General features: G+C 37.7%; 1 protein-coding gene across 5 annotated transcripts in view; it reads left to right on the forward strand.

The window, feature by feature from the left end:
- The window catches only part of TRPM6 (transient receptor potential cation channel subfamily M member 6), a 155,187-nt gene that overhangs the window by 60,082 nt on the left and 68,849 nt on the right, over nt 1–26,256 (forward strand). For all 5 annotated transcript variants that reach the window (XM_041744711.1, XM_041744710.1, XM_041744712.1 and 2 more), the window contains 11 exons: nt 1,356–1,527; nt 6,531–6,699; nt 7,539–7,662; nt 10,389–10,461; nt 10,586–10,686; nt 13,169–13,303; nt 14,372–14,425; nt 16,906–17,046; nt 21,626–21,760; nt 23,160–23,440; nt 24,675–24,903. In XM_041744711.1, the coding sequence (XP_041600645.1) occupies nt 1,356–1,527; nt 6,531–6,699; nt 7,539–7,662; nt 10,389–10,461; nt 10,586–10,686; nt 13,169–13,303; nt 14,372–14,425; nt 16,906–17,046; nt 21,626–21,760; nt 23,160–23,440; nt 24,675–24,903 (1,614 nt within the window). The remainder of the gene's footprint in view (nt 1–1,355; nt 1,528–6,530; nt 6,700–7,538; nt 7,663–10,388; nt 10,462–10,585; nt 10,687–13,168; nt 13,304–14,371; nt 14,426–16,905; nt 17,047–21,625; nt 21,761–23,159; nt 23,441–24,674; nt 24,904–26,256) is intronic.

A 26,256-nucleotide genomic window follows, 5' to 3' on the forward strand; every position in this document is an offset into this window, starting at 1 on the left:
TATTTTTTGCTCCTTGAGAAATGACTGATTTCTTTTAGTGGGAAATTGTATTCTGGGGACCAAGAGTGCATTCTGATTTTTCATGCCTGATAATGTTCTACTGAACTGTTATACTTTAATAATAATATAATTTAACCTTTCCTCTATTATTGTCCATTTTTACTTGCATAAAAACGATATTAATAGTGTGATAAGATGCTTAAGATGTATTAAATCTATCAATTATTTTCCTTTTTGGTTTCTGGTGTCAGTGTCACACTTAGGAATTAATAAAGATAACTTTTAGGGATGCCTGGGTGGCTCAGTGGTTGAGCGTCTGCCTTCGACTCAGGTCATGATCCCAGATCCTGGGATCGAGTCCCACAACAGGCTCCCTGCATGAAGCCTGCTTCTCCCTCTGCCTGTCTCTGTGTCTCTCATGAATAAATAAATAAAATATTAAAAAAAGATAACTTTTAAAGACTAGTGTTGGTAAAGTTTATAGTACTTTTCCCATCATTATTTCTTTTAAGCCTCAGAAGTACCCTCTGCTGTAAGAATTATTATCCTCACTTATACATGAGGAAAGTAAGCCCGAGAAAGGAGACAAGAGTTACCCCGAGTTAAAATTAGGAAATAGAAGAGTCTGGACTTAAACTTGTACTCTCTGACTCCAAATACTGTGCTTTTGTCTCTAAAAACAAGTAAGAATTGGAGTAGCTTAAGGAAGAATCCACAAGTATCAATAAAGATCTGGATGTAAGTTTTATGGATGGATATCCATTCACTTGGTTGGCTGTTATTCTTCATTTCATTTGGAATACTTGAAAAAAAAAGTGATATCACAATATTGTTCTCGAATAGGTCTACTGAAAGGCATATTTTTGGGATAGTGATGTAGTCTGCATATCACTGCACCTCTTTGAATTGTTTTATAATGGTATGAGACAAGATAAGTACAGAAATTAAAAATAAATATTTAGAACCATTTTTAGCAATGTGACAGTGCTGTGATGTCTAAGCATATGGCCAGTGGGCTTATTGTGTTGAGCACAGTGTGTGTGAGAGTTATTGAACTTATGCCATGAGTCTTATGTAGTATGAGACCTCATCCTCATGTAGGATGAGAGAGACCTCATCCTCGTGTAGGATGAGCCAAATGCTGGTTACACATAGGACCACATACTAATCCATCAAAAAATGTGATATTAAAAAAAACAAATTGATCCTTCATCACAGATAGCGTGACAAACACTGTTCTAGGTAGTACTTATTAATCTTGGCAGGAGCTCTGTGGTGCTGGACAGGCCTTATGGAGCATTTGAGCCCAGGGAAGGACCTTGAGTTCTGAGCTTCTCATCTTTACTGTCTTCCAGGTGGTATGCCTGTACCAGACTCTGGGCAACCCCCTTAGCAAGCTTACCACACTCAACAGCATGCATTCCCACTTCATCTTGTCCGATGATGGGACTGTGGGCAAGTATGGAAATGAGATGAAGCTCAGGAGGAATCTGGAAAAGTACCTCTCTCTGCAGAAAATACACAGCCGTGAGTACCAGAGGCTCAACCAATAGGGCCTCGCTGGGGGGCTGCTCTGGAAAAAGGCACTCCTTCGTTATCCATACAGAGTAGAGACATCCAAGTTGGTCCTTGCCTTAAATGAACAAATGTGAACCCACAGCCAGAAGAAAGCAGGATGTGAAGTGGTGTGGAATTGTGCGTGACAGGAGAGAGGAAGAAGTCTTAGAGGACATCATAGTCATCATAGAGGTTTTCTAGAACAGTGGAGACTTTAGCATAGCCCCCAGCTGTTTGTAGGGTAGGATGAGTGGAAGATGCTAGTGTGCTTGTGGGGAGTATTGATGCCAGAATGGGAATGACTGAAGAGCAGTAAGGAGGCTGGCCTGAGAAGAGTGGGGCATGAGTTTGATCAGCTAAGATGGCATTTCATGCCCCAGATAGGGAAAGGTTAAAACCAGACAGGGCTTTTAGAAATAGGGACCTTTGAAAGTTTCAGTGTTGTGTGCTGCTTCCAAGGGATGCTTTGAGATAGCCATTTTGGTAGTGTTAAAAAAAAAATTCAGCTGAGTATACGTAAAGATCTTACTGGTCTTATTTAGTGATTCATCAGTTGGGCAGCATCCCATCTGGCAGATGGAGAGGAGTTCCAAGGAGATAGACAGAATAGAAAACTTTTATGGGCAGAAGGAGGTGTGTCAGGGGAGTTATTCTGACAAGGAGTGGATTGTTTTGGGCAAGGTCACCTTCCGTTGGGGGAAGGTGGAGTGGGGGTGGGGGCAGATGACCTCAATAGTGCCAACCAGGTAATTCCAGACTGACTGGTTAAAGGTTACATTCCTGGGAGAGGTTGCAACTGCAATTAGGTAAGGTATTAAATCTTGGTTTGCTGTTGTGGAGCTTAGCACAAGTGACTCTATTTTGGGCTTGTTGTCTCTTTTTTTAACAGTGGTACCTATAGGAGGGAGAAGGGAGGGGAGGTGTGAAAAGGTAGGTGCTGCCTGAAAAAATGGTGACTTTTCATAGAAGGCAGCAGAAAGTGGGCCTCTGCCTCTTTTCATGAGTTAAATCTTCCATAAAATGTTCCCACCCTGGGGGCAGAAGACCAGGGAGCCAAAGCCCCTTGAAAGGCTCAAGTCCTCTTCAACTTTTGACTTTTGGCCAGAAGTGCTGAATGTCCTTTGAGTTTTTTTCACCTTGATCTCCTGAGGCAGACTACTGTCTACTACTACTGTCGATGACCTTGGCCAAGGAAGTTAATATTTGTTGAACAGTTTTCTTAATATAAAAGGGAAGGAATTGCCTGCCCTTTGTTGTGAGAATTGAGATAATGTATGCTTGCTGTGCCTAGGATAGTGTTGGGTACATCGTATGCCCTCAGTAAATATCTGTTTCTTTCTTTTATCTTCCTTTGATATAGGCTTAATTTCCTTTTTGGGAGGGTAGGTGTGGGAGGGACCCTTGGAATTGTTGCCAGTCACTTAGAGCTTAGTGTGAATGAGGGTTGGAGGCTTATTTATGTAAGAAAAGGAGAGAGAAGATCAGATATGTGGTCCTCTGTGGAGTAGGTGTGAGTGAGGATAAGGGAGACCCACAGAGGAGAGGAGAGGAAAAGAGAGACAAGGAGAGGACTGGTTAGGGACTGGCTCTGAAGAAGAGTCCCATGGGTGAGGGCTCCTTTAGAGGTCTGAACTATCGATTGCCTAAAATATCCTGTTGCCTCTGTTGACCTATGCTCACCACAAAAATTGCTCAGGGGTTTCGTACAGCATCAGAATGTGTGCCCCAGGAGAGCAAAATCTTATCTTTCTTATTGTAACCCTGCTGATTCTCCATTTGTGGATGCGTGGATACAACCTGAAGCTTGCATATAGCACCAAGTAACACTTCTACTTTCAAAGATCTTGAAACTGAGGATTTATTCGGAGAGTTTCGCTTTGTGTGTAAAAGAATGTAGAGTCCATTTCAGTGGATTGGTAACATTATTCTAACAAGAACCAGTATGAAGGAGCAAAAACAGTAAGGTACCTACACACACACATACACACACATACACAGGGAAGGAAGAAAGGAAGGAAGAAGGAGGAGAAGGACAAGGAAGAGAAGAAGAAAGGAAATAGAGGAAAGGAAAGGAGGACAAAAGAAAAAAGCCCCCAATGACCTCAAACTCTTACATATCAAAGCTGATCTTTGTGCCCACAATGCTCACTAGGGAGGTTTTCTACTTGTATTTGTACTGCTCAAAAAGGATTTATTTGGATGGAATGAAAATAGTTAAATATTTTGTTGATTTCTTTCTTTCTTTTTTTTTTTTATTATTCAGCAGGACTTCTTGCTTGGAGTCCCTGGAAAACCCTTGATATTGGCCAAGAGTACTTAGAAAAAACCCCCAAAAATCAAAACCCCCTAAACCCTGATATCATAAAGTTGCTATAGGAATTCCGGGGTTTCAGCTGTTTGAAATGTGGCCAATGTCAGTTCCTAAGAATAGAAAGCATAGGATCAGATGCATGCATTAATGCCATGGTATCTCTTCATAATCCAACTGACAGTGGAGAAGAGTGCTTTCCTAGGATGTCTTATTATAGGAGCTTTTAATTTGGAGGCATGATATCATATTCTTGCCTAACCCTGGGGGCCAAGAATAAAAGCAGTTGTGTAGTGAGATTTCTCAGCAAAAACTTGACAATTTTTTTTCCTTTTTAACAAATTTAATTAGCATCAGTAAGATTCTTTTTGTAGAAGACAATCACAAATATTTTTATTTTTGTGGGAATTAGTTATTGCTTCAAGAAAGATGTACCCAGTAGAAATTGAATTCCCTTTTTACCTTATTGATTCTTTTGTGATGGTAAGAGTGCTATATACTCTCATATTCAGATAAAGCAAAGATAACATATAGGAGAAGGAAAGGTTTTCCATAATCTCCCAATAAAACTAGCCATTGTCAACATTTTCATATATATGCTCTCAGAAATTTTCTTTCCTTTTTCAAAAAAGATTTTAATTAATTTATTCATGAAACAGAGGGAGAGAGAGAGAAAGAGAGACAGAGAGAGAGAGGCAGAGGGAGAAACAGGCAGGGGAGCCTGATGGAGGACTTGATCCCTAGACCTTGGGATCATGCCTTGAGCCAAAGGCAGATGCTCAACCACTGAGCTGCACAGGCATCCCTATTAGGAATTTTCTACACACACACAGAGCAACATTTTTTAAAAATGTTGAACACTAGATTTATATAATAACCATGCTTCATTTGTAGTCTTCTCTCTGCCAGTAAATATGGGTACATTTCCACATCAGTAAGCCTAGTTTAACACATCTTTCAGGGCTGCATAGTATTTCATTATATAGAGCATAAGAGACTTTCTTACAAAAGTTTTTTTCCATCTGTGTCATTGTCTCTACTTCTCTTTCTGCTCCTGGCTCTGTCCCTCCCTGCCAGGGGTTTTACACACACATAGTCACCTGGACACCCTAGCCTGTATGTCCAAGCTCTTATCTTCCCCTCCCTACATCCCAGGGTCACTGTCAAGTATGTCCTGGGGGAGAACATATCTGGGGCATAGGCCCGACATCCCCTGGAAGCAGGAATTTGGGGGTCTAGGGCAAGTAGGGGAGAGGGCACAGGCTTCTCTCAACCATTGGTCCTGTAGACCCTGCACTGTGAGGGGGTGGCATGGCCAGAGGAGGGTCTGTTAAAGGGCCTGGGATAAAGTCCTCTGATGTCCAGTGTGAGCGTGGTATTGCCTGCCAATTTTACTTCTTTAGAAAAGTAAAATAAAATGTTGATTTAAATATATCAGTACATGTACAGCATAAAAGTTAAGTAAGTCTATAGAATAAACAAGTTCCTCAAGTTTTCCCCAAATCTTTCCTTCCCTTCTCCATTATTAATAGTTTGATGTGTACCCTTCCAGAGTTTCTGGTTATATATATATGTATATATATATATAGTGTAGAATGAATATATATACACATAAATATATAAAAATGTATATATATATAAAATGTGTATATGTACAAATATTTATACACATGCATGGATATGGATATATCTAAATGTATACACGGGTATGTACATATAATAAACATTTATGCACACATATACACATGTATCATGCAAGCACATATAAATACCTGTACATAATGCAAACATTATATAAAATACATACTCATGTATGTGGTTTTAAAAATATAAAAAGGTGGGCAGCCCAGGTGGCTCAGTGGTTTTGTGCCACCTTCAGCCCAGGGCATGATCCTGGAGACCCGGGATTGAGTCCCACATCGGGCTTCCTGCAAGGAGCCTGCTTCTCTCTCTGCCTGTGTCTCTGCCTCTCTCTCTCTCTTGTGTCTCTCATGAATAAATAAATAAAATCTTTAAAAAAATGTATAAAAAGGATTATACTATACATATATCATTCTGTAACTTTTTTTCATTCAATATCTTCAAAAAGAAAGACTCCATGGTCTTTCCTTTTTTTTTTTTTTTGGTCTTCCTTCTTTAATAAAATGTGTACTCATGATAAGAAATTTAAACAGTGAAAAGTGGAATACATTGAAATGTAAAAGTCTGAAAGTTATCCATTCCATCTTGTTCTTAGAAATATCATCATTAGAAGTTGATTAGATTGGCAAGTTTGATCATTTCTGGAGATGAGTGATAGTTATATTGGGATCCATATTTTTGTTTTTCAAAATATGCTTGAAGTTTTCCACAATGAAAAGTAGAAATTTCTTGAAGACTAATTTTTTAAAAAAAATTTAAATTAATGAAAATCTTTGGCTACTTTGTTAAATGGGGAAAGCTTGAAGAAGCTCTTACCATATTTATGCAAGTTTATTGAAAGTCCAAGCTTCTGGCTTGGTCTTGAACTAGGGAAGCCTGAGTGAGTCAAGGAAGGAAGAGAGGTGAGCTTAAGTATTAGGTATATGGGGTAATTGAAAGACTTGTGTCCAGGAAAGTAACATGGATGACTGGCCAATATAGGGTTTCTTTGTAACAGTTTGGTATTGTCTGTCATCCAAAACAGGCTCAAGACAAGGGGTGCCTGTGGTGGGGCTGGTGGTGGAAGGAGGTCCCAATGTCATCCTCGCTGTATGGGAGATTGTGAGAGACAAAGACCCGGTGGTGGTGTGTGAAGGCACAGGCAGGGCTGCCGACCTCCTGGCCTTTACCCACAAACACTTAGCAGATGAAGGGTGAGTGGCTGACTCCTCAGTTTTTAAACCATGGTAACTATTTATTCCTCCATTTTAGTTCTTTAAGCTCTCCATTTATGTGGGCCACATATCTTGGAGGCCAGAGATTGAGACTATAATTAATTTTTCAGTGATTTTTATATGTATTAGTTAATGCCAGAATGCCCTTCACTGATGTAAGTTGCTGTTTCCATAGCTGAAGAATGGCCTGTCTCTCTCAGGAGCTCTAGAACCCTGTGTGAGCTGGGGTGGGGTGGGGTGGGGGGAAGGGGTAAAAGCACTTTCAAGGTGGGAGTGAGGGAGAAGACCAGTGCTGGACCTAGATCACCTTCGGATTCATTTCCCATTAGGAAAAAGAGCAGGAATTGGGGAAATCAGCATCCTGGCATTAGTATACATTGTGTTTATTTAAGGTTTTCTTTAGCCTTTTCAAATAAAAAAGGTGGTTTCTCTCTGGCCATCCGTCTATCTAATGTGATTCTTCCAATTTTAAAAGCGTGGTCTTTCTCCTGTGTTAAGTAAATCTAATGCCTATGAGCTAAAATATTGACCCCACCCATTTACTTAATAAGCATGTTTTAGAAATCTGTCAGCTCCAGAACCTTGCCCCAGAGTGCATTCTTTCCAGGATCCTAGTAGATCCATCCATGCTTGCTTTCAAATTCAGGCTCCTGCTACCTTGCTTCCCTTTGCTTCCTGCTCACTTGCTCTCAGAGCAGAACTGTGCAAGGAATCCTCTTCAGTAGGGTTGGACACACAGGTGCTCCCCCGCTGAAGTTGCTGGCTCCATCCTTTCTCTGCATTGTGCTGAGTCATGACCATTTATCTCTCTCTCTCAGGGCCCTACGTCCTCAGGTGAAGGAGGAGATCATCTGCATGATTCAGAATGCTTTTAACTTTAGTCTTAAACAGTCCAAGCACCTTTTTCAAATTCTAATGGAGTGTATGGTGCACAGGGATTCTGTGAGTATGATGAGTTGATAACTCAACTGACTTTAAAAACTGATAATTTGTATCAGTTGTAATATTTATTTCCACAACTTTTAAAAATAAGGAGTTTTTTTTTAAGTTTTATTTTATTTTTAAAAGTAATCTCTACACCCAACTTGGGGCTCACACTCATGATCCCAAAATCAAGAGTCACACACTCTTCCGACGGAGACAGCTAGGTGCTCTCGAAACAAGGAGCTTTTCATTTTAATTTGATTGTATAGAACTCGGTAGAACTTGACTGTTAGTTGGGTAAACTTGGCTTTTTATTTCCTCCTCTCCCCACCTCCTCACAATGCTTCAAATTTCAGAGTGCACTTAGGAAAAAAACTTAGTATAAAGTATTACAGAAAGTGACCACATTTAGTGAAGATCACACATAAATATTTTCAGAGGGTAAAAGAGCAGCTCCATGTTTTAAAAGAAGTCTAATCTGCTGGCTTAGATGACTGCATCATAACATCCCAGTAGGTCCTGCAGGTGATCTTTGGGAACGCACTGAACACTGGGGAATACAAGTATATACTCTGGGACAAATGAAGGCCATAAAACTATGGTCTGTGAACATAATGTAGATTCAGGAAAAGATTTTAGTGTTTTAGGGTACTTTGACCCAAAGTTTTATCAATGAGTTGGATGAGATGAAGCCAACAATTATAGTAAATATGCAAATATGTCATGATTCACAGTGATCTTTCTAGAATTCAAAGGCTAGACCAAATCATTCAAGATTTTGATAATACTTAAGCACCTGGCCTCAAAAACAAAAACAAAAATAAACAATTGAACAAGCTCAGGGTGGACAAAGCATAGCTAAACATACATGACAAACACTTGGTTTCAGCAGACCTAATAACAAAAAAATAACAACCATGTCTACAATTAACATGTTTTCAGATGTATTTTTTTCACCTTGAAGTGGCCCCATGAGTGAGTTCAATATGGCAGTGATCTTTTATTCCAGTTTCAGAGATGCCAAAGCTAGAACTTAGAGAATTTAAGTGATTTGCCCAGAGTCATGTGGCTACAAAATGGTAGAACAGAAATGTGGGGTCAGAGATGAAATCTTGTATGCGGTCTACTGCATTTGTTATTTCTCACAAAAACCAATAAGAAATGGGCATCTAGGGGTGCCTGGGTGGCTTAGTTGGTTAAGCTTCTGACTTCGGCTCTAGTCATGATCCCGGGGTCCTGGGGTTGAGCCCTGCAAAGGAGTCTGCTTCTTTCTCTCCTTCTGCCTGCCACTTTGCCTACCTGTGTTCTCTCTCTCTCTCTGTCAAATAAATAAATAAAAAATCTTAAAAAAAAAAATAAAGAAAGGAATGGGCATCTTAAAGAGATTTGTGTCTTCCTGTTATCAAAGAGAGTAATGTACATGTAATCATCAAGAGGAAACTAGAGTAGGTGCCAAAGGTTTGCACTTCTTAGGAATTAGGTCTTCAGCTCCTGCATAATTAAGAGCTGATTTTATTCATGCACATAGAGGGGCGAGCCAATACTTGAATTGTGGAAGCAAAGGTTTTCTACCTTTGTGGAATCTTAGAGATTATTTAGTGGGTTCCTCTCACCTTGTGGATGAGGAATCTGAGATTCAGTGGCCTTAAGATGTTTCCCCCAGACTGACTAGTTAGTGGTATATCTGGGCTCACCAGACTTGACTCTTTTTGTTGAATAGTTCCCTTGACTATATAAAATATATTTTCATTTTTAAAAAAGATTTTATTTACTTATTCATGAGAGACAGAGAGGCAGAGACAGGAGAAGCAGGCTCCATGCAAGGAGCCTGATTTGGACTCAGTCCTAGGACCCTGAGATCATGCCCTGAGCTGAAGACAGAAGCTCAACCACTGAGCCACACAGGCATCCCATAATTTCATTTTGAAAGACTGAGATACATTCATTAACTGCAGACAATCTTTTCTTTTTTTCTTTTTCTTTAATTAATTTATTTAAGGAGTGAGGAGAGGCAGAGGAAAAAAGAATCTTAAGGAGATTCCACATTAAGCATGGAGCTCTAAGCAGGGCTCCATCTTAGACCTTGAGATTGTGATCTGAGCCAGAACCAAGAGTTGGGCACTCAACTGACTGAGACACCAGGCACTTTTATAATCAGAAATAAAATTCTTGTCTTAAAAAAATTAGCCTCATGGCAGGGTGCACTGGACACAGACATTGTGAAGATTATTTGTGCTGCCCTTTCTACTCATTAATTGCATTGTAATTGCCTCATGTATTTTGTGACTGAATCCTTGAGGATTCACCTCTCATTAAAAAAAGCAAAAATCTTAGTTTCTAAGATGAGGTAAACAGAAGCAATATATTTTGTGATATCTCTTCAAAAGGAATGATTTTTTTTTCATAAGGAATTGATAATGAGTTTCTTTTTATCCTAGTGAATGAGTAGTAAATTCAGTGTATTAAATTTTTTTTATATGTTTCCTGTAGGATAGGTAGATTTTTCAGTTTTTTTTTCTCTCTAAATGTTCACAATTCTCCATTAACCTATGTAAGAAGTTTTCTATAAGTAAAAAGAGAGTAACTAATGAAGAAGATTAACTCTGTGTGGGTTTTTTTTTTTTTTTTTTTTGCATTGTTTTGGTCAATTCATTACCTCTAGAACACATTTTGTGGGTACTTTTTGAAAACATTTCTTTGCTAGTTTCCAAAATGTATGGCTTCCTGTTTCTCAACTCTTATAGATTACCATATTTGATGCTGATTCCGAGGAGTCACAAGACCTTGATTTAGCAATCCTAACGGCTCTGCTCAAGGGTGAGTGTCTAAAGAGGGTTACATTTCTTCCAGATTTCCTCTTTTCACATTCCATGGAACTTGGTATTTTTTTAATGTTGATATTTTAAATAAGATATATGATTGTTCTCTTCTTTTACCCTAGGCACAAATTTAGCAGCATCAGAACAATTAAATCTGGCAATGGCTTGGGACAGAATGGACATTGCCAAGAAACACATTCTAATTTATGGACAGCATTGGAAGGTATAGTTAAAATGAAGTTATTTTGGAAAAATATTTCATGTGTTGGCTTGTAAGGAGGAAGTCAAAAGAAAAAATTGGCAGAGAGATAGATTGGTTTGAGAGGAGTATGGAGGTAGCTTCTCTGTAGCTGGGTGCCCAATACCTGAGACATTTCTCTCATCAACTTTGCCTCCCTAAAATCATTTTTTCCTCAGGCTAATTGAAATTGGTAAATGGAAGGATGTTTTACTTATTTTTTTAAATGGCTGGATTTTTATATTGTTATTTAAAACTTAAATTTTTTTCTTATTTTTGCATTGAAGTGTCATGTACTCACAATAGAAATAAGTGAAAACAGAGAAAAGCAGAAAGAAGAGATATTATCTATAGTGCTAATGATAACTACTATTAACATTTCATTTTTAAACATTGCAGTTGTGACCATACCACAAGTATATTATTTTTGAGTCAAAATTACACATGCATATTATTTAAGAAACATCTAATGGTACTAAAAGGCAACTAAAACAACAGTAGTACTCTGTCCTGCTAATCACAAAAGTGAAGTAATTTTGACATTTTTTTATTGTATTGACATTTATAAATCTCCATATTTTTAAATAAGTCATATTGCTATTTTCTGATTCATTCATTTTAGAGACCTCTCCACTTTTCTGTCTATGGTCCTGTCCTCACTGCTACAATCTGGACTGGTTGCCTGCTGTTCCTGGTTCTGGGCTGTCATGCTGGGATCCACCTTCATCGTATTGGAGATTCCCTTTGCCTCTCTCCTGTGTTAGAACACCTGTTTTCCGTATCCCATTTCTTCTTCCTTGATTTAATCCTTTGTTTCAATGAGATGCATCCTTCAGTAACTGTCTGAGTAAAGGAACATGGAACATAAATATTCTGAGAACTTAGATGTTTTGATATATTTTAATTAAAGATCAGAGCTAATTTTCTTGAATAATTTTGAATGCTTAGCTTTTAGCATTCAACACTGCTATTGAGAAGTAAAAATATTTGTTTTCTAATCCTTTGACCATTTTTTTTTTTCCTCTCTGGAGGTTCAATAAATAATCTTTCCAATGTTTTGAGATTTCACAGTGCTGTGTGCTGTTGTGAGTCTTTATATCCATTATGCTGGGCATATGCTTTCAACTTAGCAATCATGGGTTTCCATGCTGGGGCCATCTTCTTTTCTCTGTTCTCTTTCTGGAATTCATAGCATTTAAATGTCGGACCTATGGACTGTTCCTCTAATCTTTTTTCCTTTTATCTTTCGTATTTTTCCTTTGGTAGATTTCCTCAACTTTAATTTTTCATGCCTTATATGGAGCTATTAGTTTCTGGTAGCATGTTATTAATTTCTATGAGCAAATTTGTTCTTTTTTTTTTTATTATTTTATTTTATTTTTTTAAGCATCCTGAATATAGTATCTCATAGTATCTATAGGACCTTATTTCACTGATAGTAATGATAGTTCTTTTGAAGTTTTCTTCTTCTGCATTGTCTGATTCTTACTAACTGATGTTTTGTGGTGTGTTTATTATGGACTTTTTATGTAAGAATGGAGGAGAGAAAGCTCTTTAGAAGTTCTGAGCCCATAGGTAGGGCTTAACTGTAGGTTTAAGCTTCACAGAGGTCTGATCTGGCTTCCAGTTGCTGGGAGGACCTGAGATGACAGCATATTCCTGCCTTTTCTCTTAGTCCCTTTACAGAAAAGAATCCTCCAATCCCCTGCTTGGATAAGATAAAAGCCCTCCTGCTAGTGCATAACAGAAGTCAAAAGGGGGAAGATGATTGGGAAGTCCTCTACATTAGGGATTCTGTATGTGTACATTTATTTCATCCTGGAGCCCCCAGAATTCTGTGGCATAGATTTTTGTGGTTGTTGGCTTTTTTGCGATTCAGTTTCTGGGGACTTTCACCTTTTGGGTTTCTGGGGATTGCTAAGTCAATTACCATTTGACTTGTCTGCTTTCCAACTTCCAAAACGTGACACTATGGACCTCCTTGTTCTAGTGGATTCATTTCTTAAAAAAAATTAAAAAATTAAAAAATCCTTTTATTGTAGTTTTATTGAAGTTTTAGGTCAAAGTAAAATAAGTGAGTGTGTTTAATTTCCTGTTTATATTCAGAAACTGGGTATTTAAATGAAAATGTACCAAGTTAGAATAACAACAACAAAGAAAGAAACCTTGCATTTTTATTAGAATTGCATTAAACCTGTACATTAATTTGGAAAGTAATGAGATCTTTATAATTGTCAGTCTTCTAGTACAAGAACAGATTTATTTAAAGTATCTTTTATTTCATCAGGTTCACTTTTGGCTATTTCTTCAGTCAGGTCCTGAACATTTCTTAGTAAGACTGTATTTTATGATCATTGTATCTGCATTGTTTTCAGTTCAAATATATGTAATTCTTTAGTTATTTCTACTTTTTAAAAAATTTCTACTTTCTATATCTCTTATTTCTACCTTTATTTATTTGTTTAAGGCTGGTGCACTGGAACAAGCAATGTTAGATGCTTTAGTGATGGATCGAGTGGATTTTGTGAAGCTCTTAATAGAATACGGAGTGAACCTACATCGCTTTCTTACCATCCCCCGACTGGAAGAGCTCTATAACACAGTGAGTATTGGAACATTCCATCAATCACCTCCCTTAAGATTCATTTATTAATTAGCTTAAGATTTAGCGTAAGCTAAATATTGAATGTTCAAGCCTCATTGAATATTGACGTACAAAGATAGGTTAGAGAGAGACAGATTTCTCAACCAACGGACATTCTTACGAAATCCATTTTATCCTCTAGCCATGTCTGCGTTTCTTATTTTAATTAATTACACAAAAGAGAAACATAAACTAAATTAAGAAAACAAAACAGTAAGACCATAGTTAAAGCCAATGATGTGAGTAAGAACAAATTGCTTTTATTGAATTGTTGGAAGCATCTCCATCTATGGCGGCTGTTAAAATTCTGTTCCTGCAACTTTCCTATGCAAACCCTTTATTGAAACCAGACCAGCTTACTCATTGTAAAAACACCAATTGCTCAAGCCAACCATGCTTCTTGAAATGTACTTCCTTGTCCTTTGAATCTTACCCTTTCTTCAAAGCCCTCTTCAAGCCCTTTGTGAATATTCCAGTTTACAGTGATCTATTCCTATGGTACAGTTTTTTTGCAACTCTTTGAGCACACATCTTCGTAGCTTATTTTTTCATGTATTTTTCATGTAAGTCCCCTGTCTCTTCAATTAACTGTGAAAACTATGACGAAAGTACTTATATTCTTCATTGACTCTCTTGAAAGCTGTATTGAACATAGTAGTGATCGATAAGTAATTGTTGATGGAATGTAATTGTGTGATGGGGTTTGTAATTGTGTAGTTTATATATGATAAAGGATAGTTATAAATTAAAATTTATTTTTGTCTCTTGAAAAAAAGTTTTTACCACCTACATCTATATCCTTTTTTTTTTTTACATCTTTGAAAAATATTTCAATCTAATTATATCTTCTCTTAGGAAATAACTTACTTATAACTAATTGGGGTAAGCTTCATAACTAAAGATGTTAAAGACAAATTTCAGTATTCTGGGTTATTTACATATTCTGAAATAAAATATTTTCGCCCTAGTGCATGGTAATTAAAATTAAAATTAAAATTAAAATTTTTCTTTTCTTCTTTATTACAGAAACAAGGACCTACTAATATGCTCTTGCATCACCTTGTCCGAGATGTAAAACAGGTAACCTAATTATGAATGTGTACAAACTTCTTTGTGTATTGCCTTAGCTTTGTGATTGAGGTGTTGCCAGATTTTGCTTCATAAAATGTAGATTTGGAATTTCTAGAGAGTTACCTACCCTCTTTGACTGAACAATTCATCACCAAACTACTCTTTTTTTTCCTTGTAATTTATTTTATGTTTTAAAAGATTTGATCTACCAAGTAAGTGGCATTAACTAATAATTATTGTCTCTTATAAAATATGAATTGGAGACATACAGAACTTTCGATCAGAATTTTACCTCAATATAATATAACTGTATTTCCAGTGATAATGATACTTGCTGAAAAATGAAGAAATTTCCTTGTTCTGTCATGTTTATCAGAGGACTAATATGTGATTTTCATTGTCTTGTTATTGTTTTGACTATGAGGGATGGTTTGGGATCCCTATCTTCTTTTGTGAATCTAAGCATTGTTCTAGGGAGCCAGGATGAATCCCACTGCTCTATACCCTCACTCACGTTTTGCTCATGGTGTTTTCACCAAACTTTGAGTTAAATCAGACTTAAAATAATCTCATCATCTATTAGTTATCAAACCTTTAGCAGTCTCTTATGCTTTAATTCTTTCTCTTTTAGTCGCCAAGAACTCTTATTCACATCTGCAGAAAACTAAGAGAGACATTTTTGTCCCCATAATTAAAATCCATCCATGGCACACTTTATAGTACTTCATCATTTCTCAGAAGTCTGGTATCTTGATGGAGAGGGTGTGGGCTTTCTGGCTATGTTGACTTGGTGGGAGAGCCAGAGTAAAAGGACTGTAGAGGAAGACATTTAGTTGGCAAATTAAAAGTAAGCAAAAGCATCCGTACTGATGTAAATTTAGTTTGCATGATCAAAATGATTTTAGATTACTTCCTTGAACTTTGATTTCATTACAGTAAACTGAAGAAAAGGGAATAGAATAGGTTAAATATGCTCTTAACTCTTAGCAATTAAGAGCATTAGTTTTGGTGTTCCCTGAAAAAAGTAAATTATGAGTGTATTTACATTTATTCATATATGTATCAGTGTAATAAGCTCAATAGGTGAAGGGGATTAAGAGGTACAAACTCCAACTATACAATAAATAAGTCATGGGAATGGAATGGAATATACAGCATAGGGACTATAGTTCAATAGTATTGTAGTAACTTTGTATGGCAAAAGATGGTAACTAGACTTTTCATGAGGATCATTTCATAATGTATAAAAATATTAAATCTTGTGATATGCACCTGAAACTAATAGGATATTGTATGCCAATTATACTTTAAAAGGTACTGTGAGTGGGAGTTGAGAAGTGACAGTTAAGAAGAGGTAGTAAGGTGGAGTTTTAAGTGGTCAAAGTAATCTTCATTTGGATTAAGACCCTGCCAACCTGTGCTGTTTTGACACAGCCTCATGTTTTGATATCTTATTTTGTTCCCCATTCCATGTTCCTTACTTCTATTTGTTCTACTTCTATTTTCAATCTTCTCATTTTGTGTATGAATCAATCAACATAGTGCAAAGTGCTCTAGAAAGATTGAAGATCTCACCCAATGTTAATTTTGGATCACATATATTCAGTATATTGAAGGGGAGGAAGAAATATTCCTTAGCTCAAGGTTCTTCCAGCTAACCTAAGAATGAAATTTTACATGAGACAGATTAACAGGAGAAAAAACCCCCGAAGTTTTATTATGTGTACACATAGGCCCAGTAATGAAATGGAGACCTCAAGAAATGAGCAAGACAGGCAATTTTTATACTTTTCAGATAAAGAGACAATAAATCTGTGAAGAATTGATAGAACAAAGAAAACTTAACTTCAATTAGTAAGGAATTCTAAACAGAATTTTGGCTGGAGAAGTAAATTAATAAAAAGTAATGAGGATTGCTTATACAGCCTTCTCTACTCTGAATTTCGCATCTCTGGTGATAAGTATGTCTCTTTACTTCCTGGGGCAAGGAGGGTCCCTTTCACATGGGAGAGTTATTTACTGCCTTCAGGGAAACAGAGGAGGGTCTGAGTGTTCTTCTCATACAGGCTGTCTCTTAAGTAACTTTTATTTTAAATAATATGTCAAAATTGCAAATTTTGGCAATATCCTCCAGTAATTTTACTCCTATTGTAGTAGTTATATAATTTCCAGTTAAAAACAATCTTTTATACTATATTTAAGTGTATTTTATTATAAAGTGTATCTATGCATGAGAGAGAGAGAGAAAGAGAATAGAATGAGCAGATATAAGCACACACTTGATGTGTGTGAAATGAAAAACACATTAAGGCTAGGGTTTTCCATCTGAGCAAGCAGACTATCAGTAGTTGGTCACATTAATCAATCAGTTTGTAAAGATGACTGAAATGTATGAACTGTCTGCAGTTGATTGGTTATGTCCTAACAGATGGAATAGGAGAAACAAAAAGGGAACTGAAAGTTACAATCCTTACATGGTTTTGTTTCAGCATACCCTTCTCACAGGCTACAGGATAACACTGATTGACATTGGATTGGTAATCGAATACCTCATTGGTGGAGCATATCGAAGCAGCTACACTAGAAAAAGTTTCAGAACCCTCTACAACAACCTCTACAGAAAACATAAGGTACCACAATTGATAAGTACCCTTGTAAAATATGGGATAACTAGAAGTTACAATTTTAGAAAAATGGCTTAGAGAGTTAGCATGGGAATAGCTTCTAAAATGGACATCTGTGTTTATCGACATTTATTGAGTCTCTGCCACATGTAAATTACAGTGTTGGCTTAGGATGAACATAAAGATCAGGAGTTTAGAAACTCTCAGAAGAAACAGATTTATGAATAACCAGCCATCATACAGAAGAGGATACAATATGTACCATATATAAGATCTATATATATATATAAGATTTTTTTTTAAATTTTTTTTTAATTTTTTATTTATTTATGATAGTCACAGAGAGAGAGAGAGAGGCAGAGACACAGGCGGAGGGAGAAGCAGGCTCCATGCACCGGGAGCCTGATGTGGGATTCGAGAAGCAGGCTCCATGCACCGGGAGCCTGATGTGGGATTCGATCCCGGGTCTCCAGGATCGCGCCCTGGGCCAAAGGCAGGCGCCAAACCACTGCACCACCCAGGGATCCCTATATATAAGATTTTATTTATTTATTCATGAGAGACACAGAAAGAGGCAGAGACATAGGCAGAGGGAGAAGCAAGCTCCCCATAGGGAGTCTGATTCAGGACTCAATCCCAGGACCCTGGGATCACGATCTGAGCCAAAGGCTCAATCACTGAGCCACCAGGTGCCCTGTGCTATACTGACATAGAAGTAATGTCTTGAGTAAGATTTAAGGGAGAGATGACCAGTTCTTTTCTTTCCTTTTGAAAATGCAGAAGGCAAAAACTTTTTTTTTTAAAGATTTATTTTTATTTATTTATGATAGTCACAGAGAGAGAGAGGCAGAGACACAGGCAGAGGGAGAAGCAGGCTCCATGCACCGGGAGCTCGACGTGGGATTCGATCCCGGGTCTCCAGGATCGTGCCCTGGGCCAAAGGCAGGCGCTAAACCGCTGCGCCACCCAGGGATACCTGAAGGCAAAAACTTAATGGGCTTATATCTATAAACTCATGAGTCCATAATCTGGAGATGACAAATTTGGGACAGGTGTGTTGGGGTTATACTGGAAAATGCATGCAGTGTGTACTATATGTAAAAATATACATCGTATATATTTTATTTTCTATGAACATTTTGAAAGTTTAGGAATGAATTGCTGCCTGGTTGATTAGCAGAGAAAATGTTGTTCATTTCTTAAAATCACCACTATTGCCCAGTAAACCAAAGAGAGCCTTTCTTCTTAGAGGATAATGGACGTGTTAGAAAAGATAGTTTGGAGCATTTGGGGTTGAGAGATGAGCAGGGACAGTGAAAGGCACAGTTCTATGGACATCAGATTATGTTCTTGCAGTGACAAGGAGATCTTTGTTGCCATCAACATGTTAGAAGATTGTGAAGGGTAGACTGGAAAGGTGGTTTGGAGTGGGATCACAGGAATATCCAGAATATTGAGCCACTTTTGACTTTTATTTATAAAGAATCAGGTGAAGTGAAGCCCAACTTGTCTTTAAGAAATAAAAGAACAAAACAAAAGGACACTCAAGTGTCATGGAGAAAATGATCTTCACTGAGATTTCAAAGGCAGAAAGACATACTTGAGGTATTAGCTCCTTCAGCTAAATGAAATATACTTTGCTGTGAGGTTACCTGTGACAAGTATGAGGACCAACTATGCTCTTGGTGTAGCCCAGTGGGGAGCTTGCTGGCCACGTACCTTTAGTGCTTTTTGTCTTTTGAAATGGTGTGAAATTACTTCCCATTTCTGTTTCCTAGTGAAGGAGTAGAATTTATTTAGGAAACTCATAGTAAATTAGAACATAGCAGTTACAAATATATGGTTTAGAGTCAGAGAGATTTGGGATGGAGTATTAGTTTTGTTCATTAGCTGTGAAATCTTGAGTAAGAAGCTTAACCTCAAAAAAAAAAAAAAAGAGAAGCTTAACCTCTCCATGTGTCATTTTCCTTATCTATAAAAAACAAATATCATAAATTCGTCAAAAGGATTAGATAAAATAACACCTGGAAAACCCATATTCTGGGTACACAGAGATCACAGAGTAACTGTTAATAATAATATTGTGATTACTATTGAAGATGCTATTAATCCTATATCACAATAATAATGATAATAATTTGAGTATTATATTTTAGAAGTCACGATCCTGTCACTTCTCTATCTAATATCCATAAAATGCAAACCAAAATAAATGAGTAAATAAAGTAACTTGAGCAAGCACTGACATGGACTCCAGGCACTGCATTTGCTACTGAGCCTTGTGTGGGTGGGTGCAGCCCAGGGGATCCCCCAGGAGGCCACATGCCACTGGGTTCAGAAGGGGGCCAGGCCACGGATGTACTTTAGGCAGCACAACCCTGAGTCAGTGTGCCAGGCGGGGAGGCTACTATGAGAAGTCCTCCACTAACCTTTCTGTATCTCTGGATAATATGCCTTCAGAAATCTTGCTGAAGATCTTTTCCTTCTTTGGATGCTGTGACCCTGCTATGTACTGGATGTGTGAATAGGCGCTTTGATCATATGGCTAATGACAATTTTATCAGAATCTCTTCAACTGCCTTTCAACCTAAAAGATCTCATTGGAAAGTTATTTGAGCCGGGAAGACCACTGTATCTGTGAACTTACTATTGGTTAAGGGTAAAGAAACTGGATATTGGAAGAAAGAATATATTATGACACAAAGAACGTCTGCAAAAGCAGTGCTAGCTCAGGTTCTCAAACCTGTCAACCCTTACCTAGGCCTTCCAGTTAAAACTGAAGACAACCTCAGAATACCTAAGTTGGGTAATTATATTGAAAGAAAAAATATTGCAAAAGAATACATCATGGAACACATTGACCTTCCCATAAATGATTTGTCAGTGATGATTATGTGGTATGGCAAACACTGGCCACAGCTAGCCATGTTGTCGATCTTAGATTTTACGTTATGACAACAGTTTTTATGGACCAGTCTAAAACCACCCCCAAAATGAACCTTAGTAGCACTCTTTTTTTTTTTTTTAAGATTTTATTTATTTATTTGTAAATAAATTTACAAATAAATAAATTTATTTGTAAATAAATAAATAAAAGGCAGAGACACAGGCAGAGGGAAAAGCAGGCTTCCTGTAGGGAGCCCGAAGTGGGACTCGATCCTGGGACCCCGGGGTTCACTCCCTGAGCTGGAGGGAGATGCTCAACCTCTGAGTCACCCAGGTGTTCCAGTATCGCTATTTAATTGCAAGTTAGTATAGTAACTTAACTGAATCCACCATGATTGGTTGGGACAGACTCATTCAGATCTTCTGCCTATACCCAGGCCTCCTGGTGGGGCTATGGTAGAGGAAGGAAGAACTGACTTTTGTTATGGCAAATCTTCATTTCTATCACCTTGTGGAAAAGAGCACATTAGGCTCAGCCACCGTCCCCTATTAGCCACCTCTTCATACCCTGCTTTTGGATGACAACCCAGAGTATTGACTGCATGGCCGCCAAAAATAATACAGAACACCTACCTTTTATTGGAAGAGATAACCTACCTTGGAGAACTGATTTTTTTCTATGGCTGTATAAAGAGTTGTTCTATAATGGGAATAACTTTTGGATGAATATGTGAAACCCTTTTGGTGCTTGAGTTCCTTGGTATGCATGAGATTTCTGGGCCCTCCAATGGTCCTAATTTCTTGGGACAGACTTATTATGTTGGCTATGTGGACACAGAGGGAAAAATGCACATGATGTGTGCATTAAAGAGACAGAATGCTTCCTCGTCAGCCGGGTCTTTAACTGAGGATAGCAAAACTACGCCACTGGTTTGGGATATCATACTAAGTATTAGCAGGAGGTGACAAATTACCGTTATTTTGGACTAACCACTTTTGTTCTTTGGTGTTGGAAGTTGAAATAGAGCAGTGGTCTGTTTGATGCCTTCTTATTTCAATAAATAAATAAATAAATAAATAAATAAATAAATAAATAAATAAAGTAGCTCAAAGCCCATGGTTTGTATCATCCATTTCTGTATCAGCCCCTATAAAAATACTTCTTTTTGTTTCTTACTGATGGAAGTTTCATGCTGATAAGCAATAAATCATGTTGTCACTGGGCCTAATCACTGGAATTCCGGTGGTGATACATAACATCTGGAGAAGTTCCATAACTTTCTAACTTAACCTTGGAGTTGTTTGTGAGTGGGAACTTTTTCTTGTCAGAACTGTGCATCTTTATTGCCTATTCTGAGTTTGTTCTAGGTTCAATCATCCATTGATTTTTAATGGAATTTCCACCTAGAGAAGGAATGCAGATATGTAATAGGGAATGAAATAGCATGTTCTCTAAGATGTTAGGAAATAACAGTGTGCTTAATAAGGAAGAAATTGTGAGAGGCTTTTGCTGGGGGAATAATTAAATACTAATCATGGGCTAGAGATAGAACCTTTGGATTCTTGGTAGGACACAGTATCCTATTTTGTTTTCATTACTGTCTAGAAACAAAATGTTAATTGTTTCCATGATAATCTTCTTTTCCCTTTTTGTTCTATTTTGTTATTTTTATTTTAAAAATAAAATGACACCTGCCAGCGAGTGACCAGTTTTGCTCAAAGTCTTTCCCAGCCCCCTCTTCACCGAAGACACCCCTCAGGAAATCGAAATGAATCTGCAGAAAGTACGCTGCATTCCCAGTTCATTAGAACTGCCCAGCCTTACAAATTCAAGGTACCGCTTTATTTCTTTTTAGACATGAAAATAAAACTGTTCCTGCAGGCTAGCCCATTTCTTCATTCAAAGTTGGAGAAAGGAGCTACCCATAGGCCGGTGGCAAGTACCATAAATGAATGGGTACAAGTCAACAGCATAACAACAATTTAACAATGTGAGTGATGGTGTTAATCCAACTCTCCCCATTTTACCTCAGTCCTGCTTTCCTCTGGGCATGAATGCTTTTGCTCAGGAGTTTCTGTATAAAAGATTCCTATGTTGGCCGAAAGAGGTTTGCTTTCCATAGCTCCTAGGATGAAAGGGTGTTTTATAAAATTACCCTTGATTACCATCAATGAATACAAATTTCCTTTTATTTCTAGAAATAGAGGAAGCTTATAATTTTCTCTCTTATCCCCTTTTATTAAAAAGAATAATTGTCTAATCTGGTTATTCACCAGGCATTATGTTGGGTACTTGGTTGAATTTGGGATGCAGGTGGGTGGAGAAAGTATAATGATGACTGAGAAATGACGCCCCCTCCTCAAAGTAATAGCCATATTGCCATATAATGAATATTGAAATATAAATGTGTACACAGGGATACAGAAGAACATGAAGGTTGGGGAGTGGCATTGAGATGAGCTGTAAAGGATTAGTTTATCCAGTAGAGAACAGTATTTCATTATTACATGCTACTATTACTAGAGGAATATAATCAGACTAAAGGAAGGGAAACTTAAAACCAATCAGTTTGGGTGCTTGTTGGCGATGCTAGTAATATTTTTCTAAGGGAAAGATAATGAATTTATTTATAAAGTCAGGTTAGAGGGGTTTTTTTGTGTGTGTGTTTTTTTTAATAGTTCTCATTTATCCAATATGTTATTTCAACCATTTCCTTAAGAAATTGAAAATTGTCATGTAGCTATTGGGTCTATCTCAAAGGTGTAGTGTTTTAAGTTGTGCTAAATGAACACAGGGTATCTCAGCTTGTGAACCCTGGATCTATCAGATACAACAAGAAATAGATCACTAGGACAGCCTGGGTGGCTCAGTGGTTTAGTGCGGCCTTCAGCCCAGGGCCTGATCCTGGAGACCTGGGATAGAGTCCCACGTCAGGCTCCCTGCGAGGAGCCTGATTCGCCCTCTCTTCTCTCTCTCTCTTTCTCTCTCTCTCTCTCTCTCTTTCTCTGTGTGTGTGTCTCATGAATAAATGAATAAAATCTTAAAAAAAAAAAAAAGAAATAGATCACTAAAAGGCCAAATTTTTGGTTTCTGGTTTATAAAGTTCTATTGTTGTTTCTGTCTCTTTTCAGAGATTTGAAAAATATTCCTAGAAATACCTGAGATGTTTCATTGGATTGAATGTCCTGCATCTGACTCTTATGGAATCCATTCTTATTTTATTTTCCAACAGGAAAAGTCTGTAGTTCTTCATAAGTCAAGGAAGAAGTCAAAAGAAGAACAAAATATATCAGATGACCTTGAATCTACTGGCTTTATTTACCCTTACAATGACCTGCTGGTTTGGGCTGTGCTAATGAAAAGACAGAAGATGGCCATGTTCTTCTGGCAGCATGGAGAGGAGGCCACGGTCAAGGCAGTGATTGCCTATAAACTCTACCGAGCCATGGCCCAGGAAGCTAAGGAGAGCAACATGATGGATGATGCCTCAGAAGAGCTGAGAAATTATTCAAAGTAGGAGTTCTCTCTTCACTTCATACTAAACATCGACAGTTCTTAGAATGGTTAGATACTTTTATCTCCCTCGCCTTAGACTTTGTAAGATGTGTGGACTTTTTGCCTTGCATTTCCTGGGCCCTCCCACTAGTAACAGTCTTTAGGTATTTCAAAGTGCCTTGTGGAATAAAGGGAAAAGAGGTAGCCCTCTAGTCAGGAGATGTGGCTTCCAGTCCTCATCCAGCTGTTTACTAATTGGCCAGATTTTGAGACTATAGATTCCTCCCACAGAAGGTTCAGTTAATGATTTTGAAAGTCCCTTCCAACTCTCAAACTCTTTGACACTAAGTTAAATGAAAACTTGTTTACTTTCAGTACCTCACAGGCAGGGAAGCAAATAGAGGTGTTAAGTATCAAAGAAGCAGAGTGTGATGGCAAAAGATAGAAAGGTTGGAAATGGTTTTGATTTTTTGATTACTCAAGCATTATAAGAGAGAGGAAAGAAGCAGAACTAGTGTTCATAGAAAGTAATGTATAATTGTGATTTTAAAAATTCCAGAGAGTAACAGCATCTACTTTTTAGAAAAAACAACCCTCCTGAAAATGTCTCCACATCTAGCTTCTTACTTAAGTCATCTATGTATTTGCTAACATTTTTTTAAAAAGGTGACTCCATGATTTCCCTTAATTGCTTATTCAGTATTCAACAGTTTTTTTCTGTCAAAAAATTCTTTATTAGTTCTTGTCAAGGAACCCCAAACCAAGCTCTATGTAGTCTTTTTTTTTTTTTTAAGATTTTATTTATTTATTAATGAGAGACATGGAGAGAGGCAGAGACACAGGCAGAGGGAGAAGCAGGCTGCCTTTAGAGAGCCCGATGTGGGACTCAATCCCAGGACCCCGGGATCACAACCTAAGTGGAAGGCAGATGCTCAAGGACTGAGCCACCCAGGGGTCCCCATATATAGTCTGTTTTGCAGAATGGTTAGGCTTCTCCCCGGGGATAGATAGTTCAACAACTCCTGGTATAAACCAAATTCTGTATGCTGCAGTGTAAACCCTTTTGTAAAGGGAGAATGCCCATTTCCTGTGCAGCAACCACATTGAAAGAGCTTCTGCAATCTGAGGTTATTATGTTGCTGTTCATTCTTTTGTGTTTGATCTTTCCTCAAGTCTCCTAACTAATCTTTTAAAATGTTTCTGGGACTCTCACCTGCATTTGTTTTTGCCATTCACCACTGTGTCATTACAGACAGTTCGGCCAACTTGCTCTGGATGTGTTGGAGAAAGCATTCAAGCAGAATGAAAGAATGGCCATGAAACTGTTGACCTATGAACTCAAGAACTGGAGCAATTCTACTTGTCTGAAACTGGCTGCATCTGGAAGATTGCGGCCCTTTGTTTCACATACTTGCACCCAAATGCTACTGACAGACATGTGGACCGGGCGCCTGAAAATGAGGAAAAACTCCTGGTTAAAGGTACATTCACTTACACGGAGAACAAACTGGTGGCTGCTGGAGGGGGTGGGGGAGAGGTTGGGCAAAATGGGTGTAGGGGAGAGTGAGATACGGGCTTCCAGTGATGGAATGAGTAAGTCACAGGGATGAAACATATTGCATATGGAATAGAGTCGGTGGTATTATGCTAGCATTGTATGGGGACAGATGATAGGCACACTTGCAGTGAGCACAGTGTCACCCATAGAGGTATCAAATGACTATTCTGTACGCCTGAAACTAACGTAACCTTGTGTATCAACTATACTTCAATTTTTTTTTGTTTTTTTTTAAACTATACTTCAATTTAAAAAAAGATATATTTGCTTGCTTTATAGAGTTTAATATTCGTTTACTCTGAATGTCTGTGCTCTTGAGTTCATTTTCCCCTTGTTCTGGAAGAATATATTCAGGAAAACCAGTTAGTATCTTTGGTTCTCATGAATGAGCTGGGACAAATACTTTATCTTCCACTGTCACAGTTTCTTTTCAGAAATGGGGATGATTATACCAGCTCCATCCGTCAAAAGGCATTTCCTTGTGCAGGTGCTTAGAAGTTTAAAGCAGATACAAGCATATACAAGATTTCATTCTTGGCAAACTCCATGGCCTCTGATAACTATAACAGAAGTAAATGAGCCTTTTTAGTGAAATTTTTTTCAGTTTAAGAATATTAATTGGGGGACTCCTGGGTGGCTTAGTGGTTGAGCATCTGCCTTTTTGGCTCAGGTCATGATCTTGGGGTCCTCGGATGGAATCCCACATCAGTTTCCCTCCGGGGAGTCTGCTTCTCCCTCTGCCTGTGTCTGCCTCTGTCTGTAATAAATAAAATCTTTAATAAATAAAATCTTAGAAAAAAAGAATATTAATTGGTAACACACTAAATAAAATTAGCAATTTCTGTTCTGTTCATCCAATGTAGGTTAGATGCTCTATTTTATAAAGCTTCCTGATACACCTATTTCCAGATTCTTCTATCCATCGGAGTTTGGCCTCACCTCTCATCTTGAACTATCAAGAGTAATTTAACTACTAAAGACATTTCGCTTTGGACATCAAACCCAAGCCTAAAGCTTTAGGTTATGGTCAAGCTTATGAAATACATATGCTCATAAACTGAATAAAAGGGGATAAAGCATGAACATTAAGGGCTATAGAGGACAAAAATTTTACTTTTTGTACACTTAAAGTGTATGTCCCAAATAGAATGATTTTCTTAAAAATATTTTTCTGTGGGACACACTAGAGAAAACACAAAGAAATAAGATATAATATACAAAATATATAAAAGAAATAGCACATTTGAAATCCACTAATAAGATTGCAAAAATAGGA

The sequence above is a fragment of the Vulpes lagopus genome, chromosome 2, assembly GCF_018345385.1.
Source record: "Vulpes lagopus strain Blue_001 chromosome 2, ASM1834538v1, whole genome shotgun sequence".
NCBI lineage: Eukaryota > Metazoa > Chordata > Mammalia > Carnivora > Canidae > Vulpes > Vulpes lagopus.